This window comes from Sinocyclocheilus grahami, unplaced genomic scaffold, assembly GCF_001515645.1.
Source record: "Sinocyclocheilus grahami isolate Dianchi unplaced genomic scaffold, SAMN03320097.WGS_v1.1 scaffold1006.1, whole genome shotgun sequence".
Taxonomy (NCBI): domain Eukaryota; kingdom Metazoa; phylum Chordata; class Actinopteri; order Cypriniformes; family Cyprinidae; genus Sinocyclocheilus; species Sinocyclocheilus grahami.
In genome coordinates, this window is record NW_015506185.1 from 48,113 (window position 1) to 58,400 (window position 10,288).

Below are 10,288 nucleotides of genomic sequence, written 5' to 3' on the forward strand. Positions count from 1 at the left end.
AAAGTGAAAGTAAAAAGCGATCGTGCATTCAAAAGCATTTTCAATGCCCCGCATTTTATATACAGTATAGTTACTCAACGATATAACTGCGAGAGACAGTATTGAAATATATATTTTCCCTGTGTTTCCTTCCTGCTGTGTTAGCTACTGAAATGAGCCGCACTGTGAAACGGCCAATCAGAGCAGAGCTCAACATTGAGCCGCACTGCGAAACAGCCAATCAGAGCAGAGCTCAACATTGAGCCGCACTGTGAAACAGCCAATCAGAGCAGAGCTCAACATTATTATTCATGACCCTTCCAAATAAGGTAAAAACAGACCATTTCATTCTAGGGACAAATCCTAGGGTTGTAAATGGACATGTAAAACCGTTTCTGGAGATTTTTTGCCCTTACCTAAGCCACATACCTTCTATGTAGATATCAGAGAACAATTTAAAATATTGTATCAATGCATTATATGGCACCTTTAAACACAATAAGCCACGAAAAAAAGAAAAGAGAAAAAAAACTAAATTAAGTACTCGCATGTTGACTGACACACAGAGTGCACACAGAAAGCTGACTGTAACACGCTTAAATGTCAAATACACAATGTTATGTCTTGTCTTGCTGAGTATTCAGGTAAACAGAGTCATTACGTTTTAAGTGAAAGTAAACAGTTGGGAGAAAATCAGGTGTGTTTCAGTATATTAAATCTGTGCAATAGGGTCTTAAAGTGACCGCAGTCTTATACCTGCTGCTGTTATTAAAATGAATCAAACAACAAAAGAAAAAAAGAAAATCACTAACTCCTCTTGGCTGCATCCTGCTATATAAACATAGCAGGTTTTTCACTAAATGCTAGAATGTTGCATAATATACTTGAGGAGCTAATCCATTATTCCGATTACATAAACACAGTGCAGTGCAGACATGAGCAGTGTTAATAGAACTTTTACTACAGTATGTTGATTTGCCAAACTGTGGAGAAATGCCACAAAGTCTAAGTAAGTTATCGGATTGCTGTTCTTAACACTGTCTGTCATCGCTGATATCATTTCCAGTCAAAACTAAATTCACACATGACTTGGATCACTGACAGGTCTAATATTTTAAGTTTATACTTGTATGCCTTATAGTTGTATGTAGCAGATTTTAGATTTTTCAATTTAAATGCTATGTCTAAAAGATATACTCTATTAACCTGCCTTAAAATTCTCTATTCTCTATCTCATGTAACTTCTCGGTTTTGAGGTGTCCTCACATGCTTCTTAGGCAAGGCAAGTTTATTTATATAGCACATTTCATACAAAATGGTAATTCAAAGTGCTTTACATAAAAGGAAGTAAAATAATCATAATAAAATCACAACGATAAAACAATGAACTTAACTTTTAAAATGATTTTGAAATTGATTTAAAAATGAATTTAAAACAATTAAAAATAGAAAATGATTATACATAAAATACAGTGCAATCTGTTCGGACATAGCACAGTGCTCATTCAGTAAATGCACAGCTAAACAGATGAGTTTTGAGTCTGCATTTAAATTTGGCTAAATTTTTAGCACATCTGATCTCTTCTGGAAGCTGGTTCCAACTGCGGGCGGCATAATAACTAAAAGCGGACTCCCCTTGTTTTGTGTGAACCCTTGGTATTTCTAACTGACTCGATCCTAATGATCTGAGTGGTCTGTTCCTGACTTGATCTTTAGTCGTTAGACCCCTAGAGTCAAGGTATGCATTCACCTTGAGAACTTCATCTTTGTTTCCAAATGCAATGACTTCTGTTTTCTCCTTGTTTAACTGAAGAAAGTTCTGGCACATCCAACTGTTAATTTCATCAATGCATTGGCAGAGGGAGTCAATGGGGCTGTAGTCATTTGGAGATAAGGCTAGGTAAATCTGGGTATCATCAGCATAGCTGTGATAAGCAATTTGGTTCTTTCTCATTATTTGACTTAGTGGGAGCATATACAGGCTAAACAGGAGTGGTCCAAGAATTGATCCTTGTGGGACTCCGCATGTCATAGACGTCCACTTAGACTTATGCTCTCCTATACTCACATAATAACCTCTCCCTTCTAAGTATGACCTGAACCATTTGATTACCATCCCAGAAAGCCCGACCCAGTTTTCCAGTCTCTCTGGAACTATGTTATGATCTACAGTGTCAAACGCAGCACTAAGATCTAGTAGCACCAGCACTGATATTTTGCCAGAATCAGAAATAAAGCGAATTTCATTTATTATCTTAATGAGCGCTGTCTCTGTGCTGTGATGCGGTCGGAAACCAGATTGAAAATTGTCCAGGTATTCATTTGAGTTTAAGTAGTTGTTCAGCTGATTAAAAACTACCTTTTCAATAATCTTGGCTATAAAAGGAAGATTTGATATTGGTCTATAATTGCTCAATATGGTGCTATCAAGATTGCTCATTTTCAGAAGGGGCTTAACAACTTCAGTTTTCAGGGATTTTGGAAACGTCCCAGAAAGAAGTGAGGCATTCACCACTTCTAAGAGATCTGCTTCTAAACGGTTAAGCACACTTTTGAAAAAAGATGTGGGAAGTGTGTCAAGGTAACAGGTTGACAATTTAAGGTGCTGTACTATTTCTTCCAAAACTTTGCTATCAATTGCTTCAAAACCAGACATGGTAAATTCTTTTTGAAATTGGGGTCAAATCTGTCTGACCTCTGCATAACTTGAGGATGTGCTAATCGCCTTTCTGATATTATTGATCGTCTCAGAAAAGAAGGAAACAAACTCATTGCATTTGCTGTCGGAGAGCATTTCACTGGGAATCTGTCAGTCTCTCAAACCATTCTTAAACCATCTCACCTTCACTTGCTCTTTCAGTGGCTCTTATGTTGCCAGGTAGCCATCCCAAGGATCAACATACATTAGTAAAAGGATGTTTTTAAATTTTTCTTTGTTTACAGATACACTTTTGTCGGCAGCAGTACATTATATGAGTAGGCCAAAACCGCAAACCGTGGATCTGTAATTTTTCCCATGACTGCATTTTTAAAATGGTCTAATTGTGCAGGGAAACCACAACCCTGGTAGCACTTCTGCTAAATATCTCTTGGGCATTGGTGGGCATCTCTCAGTTTGCGTCTTTTATAATTCAAACATAGAGATTCATTCAAGTCAACAAACACTGATTTGCGTTACATTTTGGACTTTTGTCTGCATTCTTCATTAACATGTTCTTCGTGTGTGTTTGCATTTTGAGAGCTGATCTTGATCAGTACAGTCTTCACAGACTTCTTGAGTTTCATTTAACAGTAAAACAGGGATAAAATATTGTAGTGTGTGGGGGGCATTAGATTTTGTACAGTTGTGCAACAGTTGTGGAGTTCTGTGGCAGGTGGAAAGTTGAATGCATTTGCTGCAAAACAAAACTTCTCAACTTTCATCTTGATTACATTTTGGTCACATCTACTTTGATAAGTTGCCATTTCACATTAACTTGACCAGAAAATGTGTTCTTACAAGTTTTTTTCTCTCTCTCTCTCTCTGCTGAAATAATTACATAATGCTGAAAACTGCAATAGAATGCTTTAATATTTATACTGTTCGCTCTTGGCAAACTTTTGTGTTATTAAAAACCAATTTCTTTAGTGAAAAGATGGATGATCTGATCCAGGATCAGTCCAGATGTGGAGCTTGTGAGCAGGTTCTAAGAGATCCAGTCTCTATCATGTGTGGACACAGTTTCTGCAGACATTGCATCAGTTTCTACTGGGATCAGTCAAGACTAGCAGAGGACTTTGACTGTCCTCTGTGCAGAAAGAAATCTAGAACACGTCCTGTTCTACAGATGCACGGATTCTGTTACACACCGGCAGCCCTGCAGGTGGAGACTGAAGACCTGAAAAGAGTCAAAGAAAAGCATAAAACCAGCATGAAGAACAAGTACGAGAGCTTATTTGAGGGAATCAAGCTCAAAGAGAATGAAACCCTCCTCAACAGGATCTACACACAGCTTTACATCATAGAAGGAGAGCGTGATGGAGTGAATGAAGAACATGAGGTTTTACAGATGGAGAAAACAGCCAGAACACAACTCACACAAGACACTTCCATCTACTGCAATGACATCTTTAAAGCCTCACCTGAACCCGGATGTGAGGAGAAAGACCAAATCAAGACTGTTCTTACTAAAGGCATCGCTGGAATCGGAAAAACCATCTCTGTGCAGAAGTTCATTCTGGACTGGGCCGAGGGAAAAGCCAATCAGGATGTAGATTTCATGTTTTTGCTTCCATTTCGAGAGCTGAACTTGATTCAAGATCATCAATATAGTCTTCAGAGACTTCTGCTGGACTTTCATCCTGAACTTCAAGATCTGGACTCAAAGACTTATGAGGAGTGTAAAATTGTGTTTATCTTTGATGGTTTGGATGAAAGCAGAATCACACTGATGTTTGCAGACACTCAGAAAGTTTGTGATGTGACTGAGACTTCATCAGTGGCTGTGTTGATGTCAAACCTCATGCAAGGAGAGCTGCTTCCCTCTGCTCTCATCTGGATCACTTCCAGACCAGCAGCAGCCAATCAGATCCCCTCCAAATCAACATACATTAGTAAAAGGATGTTTTTAAATTTTTCTTTGTTTACAGATACACTTTTGTCGGCAGCAGTACATTATATGAGTAGGCCAAAACCGCAAACCGTGGATCTGTAATTTTTCCCATGACTGCATTTTTAAAATGGTCTAATTGTGCAGGGAAACCACAACCCTGGTAGCACTTCTGCTAAATATCTCTTGGGCATTGGTGGGCATCTCTCAGTTTGCGTCTTTTATAATTCAAACATAGAGATTCATTCAAGTCAACAAACACTGATTTGCGTTACATTTTGGACTTTTGTCTGCATTCTTCATTAACATGTTCTTCGTGTGTGTTTGCATTTTGAGAGCTGATCTTGATCAGTACAGTCTTCACAGACTTCTTGAGTTTCATTTAACAGTAAAACAGGGATAAAATATTGTAGTGTGTGGGGGGCATTAGATTTTGTACAGTTGTGCAACAGTTGTGGAGTTCTGTGGCAGGTGGAAAGTTGAATGCATTTGCTGCAAAACAAAACTTCTCAACTTTCATCTTGATTACATTTTGGTCACATCTACTTTGATAAGTTGCCATTTCACATTAACTTGACCAGAAAATGTGTTCTTACAAGTTTTTTTCTCTCTCTCTCTCTCTGCTGAAATAATTACATAATGCTGAAAACTGCAATAGAATGCTTTAATATTTATACTGTTCGCTCTTGGCAAACTTTTGTGTTATTAAAAACCAATTTCTTTAGTGAAAAGATGGATGATCTGATCCAGGATCAGTCCAGATGTGGAGCTTGTGAGCAGGTTCTAAGAGATCCAGTCTCTATCATGTGTGGACACAGTTTCTGCAGACATTGCATCAGTTTCTACTGGGATCAGTCAAGACTAGCAGAGGACTTTGACTGTCCTCTGTGCAGAAAGAAATCTAGAACACGTCCTGTTCTACAGATGCACGGATTCTGTTACACACCGGCAGCCCTGCAGGTGGAGACTGAAGACCTGAAAAGAGTCAAAGAAAAGCATAAAACCAGCATGAAGAACAAGTACGAGAGCTTATTTGAGGGAATCAAGCTCAAAGAGAATGAAACCCTCCTCAACAGGATCTACACACAGCTTTACATCATAGAAGGAGAGCGTGAAGGAGTGAATGAAGAACATGAGGTTTTACAGATGGAGAAAACAGCCAGAACACAACTCACACAAGACACTTCCATCTACTGCAATGACATCTTTAAAGCCTCACCTGAACCCGGATGTGAGGAGAAAGACCAAATCAAGACTGTTCTTACTAAAGGCATCGCTGGAATCGGAAAAACCATCTCTGTGCAGAAGTTCATTCTGGACTGGGCCGAGGGAAAAGCCAATCAGGATGTAGATTTCATGTTTTTGCTTCCATTTCGAGAGCTGAACTTGATTCAAGATCATCAATATAGTCTTCAGAGACTTCTGCTGGACTTTCATCCTGAACTTCAAGATCTGGACTCAAAGACTTATGAGGAGTGTAAAATTGTGTTAATCTTTGATGGTTTGGATGAAAGCAGAATCACACTGATGTTTGCAGACACTCAGAAAGTTTGTGATGTGACTGAGACTTCATCAGTGGCTGTGTTGATGTCAAACATCATGCAAGGAGAGCTGCTTCCCTCTGCTCTCATCTGGATCACTTCCAGACCAGCAGCAGCCAATCAGATCCCCTCCAATTACATCAACCGTCTGACAGAAATTCATGGGTTCAATGAGCCTCAGAGGGAGGAATATTTCAGAAAGAGAATCAGTGACCAGCATCAAGCCAATAGGATCATCTCACACATCAGAAGAGCAAGAAGCCTCCACATCATGTGCCACATCCCCGTCTTCTGCTGGATCTCTTCAACTGTGCTTCAGAAGCTCCTGAAAGAAGATCTGAGTGCAGAAATCCCCCAAACTCTGACTGAAATGTACATCCACTTTCTGCTGATTCAGATCAACATGAGGAAGCAGAAGTATGAAGAGAGAGATCCAGAGAAACTCCTGCAGTCCAACAGAGAAGTGATTGTGAAACTTGCTGAAGTGGCTTTCAAACAGCTGATGAAGGGCAATGTGATGTTCTATGAGGAGGACCTGAGTGAGAGCGGCATAGACATCACTGACGCTTCAGTGTATTCTGGGATTTGCACTGAGATCTTCAAGGAGGAGTCTGTGATTCATCAGAGGAAAGTCTACAGCTTCATTCATCTGAGCATTCAGGAGTTTCTCGCTGCTTTTCATGTGTTTTACTGCTATATACACAGTACAACTGAGACTCTTATGGTTTTTGATTCAATGCATTATCTGCATCAAGGAGCAATAGATAAAGCCATTGGGAGTGAGAATGGACGGCTGGATCTGTTCCTGCGGTTCCTGCTGGGCATTTCACTGGAGTCCAATCAGAGACTCTCACAGGATCTACTGACACACACAGAGAACAGCTCAGAGAGCATCAGGAGAACTTCACAGTACATTAAAGAGAAGATCAAAGATGGACATGGACTCTCCACTGAAAGATCCATCAATCTGTTCCTCTGCCTGCTGGAAGTGAAAGATCAGAGTCTGTCCAGAGAAATTCAGGAGTTTATGAAATCAGACAAACACTCAGAGAAGAAGCTCTCTCCTGCTCAATGCTCAACAATTGCCTACATGCTTCAGATGTCAGAGGAGCCGCTAGATGAGTTTGATCTGAAGAGATACAACACATCAGATGAGGGTAGAAGAAGATTCATACCAGCTGTGAGCAACTGCACAAAAGCTCTGTGAGTATATTATCTTGCAAAATTAAGTAATATTTGCCTTAGATGACAACATTTCAAATGAATGAATTAATAGCTAACAAAATGTCTAGAAATAAAGAAATATAATAAGAAATATAGTTAAGTACATGCTATACCATAACACCATTCTTAATTCAGTATATCCTAAAGCATGAAACTAAATGAAACCTATGCACCTTTTAGGACATAGCACTATGACTAACTGGATATCTGCATCATTTGTTCCTTGTTGTATAGACTCGCTGGCTGTAATCTCACTGATCAGTGTTGTGAGAATTTATCATCAGCTCTACAATCCTCGAACTCTGTCCTAAAAGAGCTGGACCTGACTAATAATGGCCTACAGGATTCAGGAGTGAAGATTCTCTCTGATGGACTGAAGAATCCAAACTGTCAGCTAGAAATATTAAGGTAATTATGTGGATTATTTTGTACACTGCTTGCTATGGCTGTAAATAAATAAGAAAAAGCAAGGAGTGTCCAGAAAATTATTACTACTATTTCTTATGCCATGGATTCAAGATATTCTGTTACTAATTGTAAATGTGTACAAGTCTTTGTTACTATTTCGTAAAATTTACATAAGAATTGGTGATGAGGGATTTAGCTGTTTTTGAAAAATTATTGGGAAAACAGAAAGTTAAGCTGAGGTTACATTACTGTAAAAACAAAAGTCATTTAAATCAACAATGTTGTCTTTTAGATAACACGTGTGTGCACATGTGTATGTGTGTGTGTGTGTAGGTTGTCTGGCTGTATGGTGACAGAGGAAGGCTGTGGTTTTGTGTCTTCAGCTCTGAGTTCAAACCCCTCACACCTGAGAGAGCTGGATCTGAGCTACAATCACCCAGGACACTCAGGAGTCCAGCGACTCAGTGACAAACTGAATGATCCAAACTGCTCACTGCAGACACTCAAGTATGTGTTTTATATATTTTCAAAATGAATGTGATCGCCTCTCTGTTGCTGATCTCATTTCACATTTTGGGTTTGAATCAAAGTATATTCACATCATTATGTGAGTTCCACCATGAGCAGGAGATGTTTACGACTATGACTAACTCAGGACAAAAGGATGCCAGCTTCATTGTTTTATTCATGCATAGGATTTACTACCAAAATGACACATAGAGAGCAAATATGCAAATTATATGTCATCAATAGCAGCTCACTTCTGTGATTTGGAAAAAAAAATTGCATTCATGTTTGCCAGCAGCTATCACTCTTCAGCTCTTGCCTGGTCGCCAACTGAAGCTAAGCAGGGTTGAGCCTGGTCAGTACCTGGATGGGAGACCTTCTGGGAAAACCTAGTTGCTGCTGGAAGAGGTGCTAGTGAAACCAGCAGGTGGTGCTCAGCCTGTGCTCTGTGTGGGTTCTAACAACCCATAGTGACAGAGACGCTATACTGTCAAAAAGCGCCATCCATTAGATGAGACGTTAAACCGAGGTCCTGACTCTCTGTGGTCATAAAAAATCCCAGGAAGTCTTTTGAAAAGAGTAGAGGTGTAACCTCGAGATCCTGGCCAGATTTGCCCATTGGCCTCTGACCATCATGGCCTCCTAATCATCCCCATATTTACTGATTGGCTGCATTGCTCTCCTCTCCACGAATAAGCTGGTGTGTGGTTGGCGATCTGGCGCACTATGGCTGCCGCCATCGATTCACTTCATGATTCATTGGTTTTCTATTCATTTCAGAGCAATTTTTGCAAATTCAAAACAATACGATTGACAAAAAGATTTGTTTCAATTTCAGTTATTGATTTGATTCTGTTCTATTTAAGTACATTCATAGAGGTGGGTGATATGACCAAAATCTTATTCACAATAGGAATAATTTAATTTTCGCGTAAACAATATATGTTGTGATATAGTTATTTTTTCTGGGAATAAGGAATTTTTATTGTAAGGCTGTAACTTTAGATACCAGTGAAGTTTCACAATTATTATTATTATTATGTTATTCAGTCAAGAATAGTGATTCTCTCTTTTTCATTTGTTGTTTGATTAACATTAATGACACAGGCAGCAGCAGGTATGTTAGGCTGCTGTCACTTTAAGACCTAACGCACATGTTTATATTCATTTAAGACATAGCCAAAGGGTTGATGTGAATACTTGGCAAGAGGGGCATTTTGATATAATTCTGTGTGTGTATTTGACTGTTCAAATGCAATGAAAGCATTTGATTTTAGTAGCAGTTCCACACAGCTGGCAGTTGCTGCTCATACATGCAACATGCTCCCTTGAAATGTGATCAAATGTAATTGATTTGAATTGGTTTACCTCACAGAACTACAAGTAATTTTTGGTAATGACACTCATGTTTGATTAAGCTGCTTTCTGCAAAAAAAACATGGAACTTACCCACATTCACATGTTGATAAAAAAAATTAAATAATAATGCATGAAGCCAGAGATAAATATATTTTGCATTTTTTCTTGTTTAAAAGCAGAGGCTTTGTTCTTTCTTTTGACATATTGCATGTTTAGATATTCTTTTTTTATTTTGTAAACATGATAAAAAAAAAATGCTGACTGTGGCTGACTTCTTTTTTTTTATACTGGTGGGGAAAGAGTTAAAAGTATGTAAAAATGTGTGTGTTTTGTGTATTAGCAATATGCACCATTTTATAATGTATGTGTATTTTTGTGTTTATAGTGTGGATCATGGAGGAGATTTTAGGATTAGAGCAGGACTGCAAAAATGTAGGTCTACATACAAACACAAACTCATAAATGTATTTATTTATTTATTTATTTGGTTGTTTGTTTATTTGTTATAAATGAAGAGTTATCTGTTTTTTATTTCCAAAAACAGATAGCTTTGTTTTTGTAAATTTTCATAAATAATGTTTTTGTTTTGTACATTCCAAAGTAATACCAATCAAACTGCAGATGGGTTGTTTTGATTAAGTAATAATAACTAATATATATATATATATATATATATATATA

At 38.3% G+C, this 10,288-nt stretch overlaps 2 protein-coding genes across 2 annotated transcripts in view; both read left to right on the forward strand.

Moving 5' to 3' along the window:
• Positions 1–3,624: 3,624 nt before the first annotated feature.
• LOC107565518 (protein NLRC3-like) lies at positions 3,625–7,316 on the forward strand. The gene is made up of 2 exons (XM_016250765.1): positions 3,625–4,582; positions 5,294–7,316. Exons 1-2 carry the CDS (start codon positions 3,687–3,689, stop codon positions 7,314–7,316), a joined length of 2,919 nt encoding a protein of 972 aa, XP_016106251.1. The 5' UTR covers positions 3,625–3,686.
• A 208-nt stretch (positions 7,317–7,524) lies between these two features.
• Positions 7,525–10,288, forward strand: part of LOC107565519 (stonustoxin subunit beta-like) — a 7,272-nt gene continuing 4,508 nt past the window's right edge. Inside the window, exons 1-3 of the mRNA XM_016250766.1 lie at positions 7,525–7,594; positions 8,182–8,248; positions 9,993–10,039. Coding sequence (XP_016106252.1) covers positions 7,525–7,594; positions 8,182–8,248; positions 9,993–10,039 — 184 coding nt within the window. The remainder of the gene's footprint in view (positions 7,595–8,181; positions 8,249–9,992; positions 10,040–10,288) is intronic.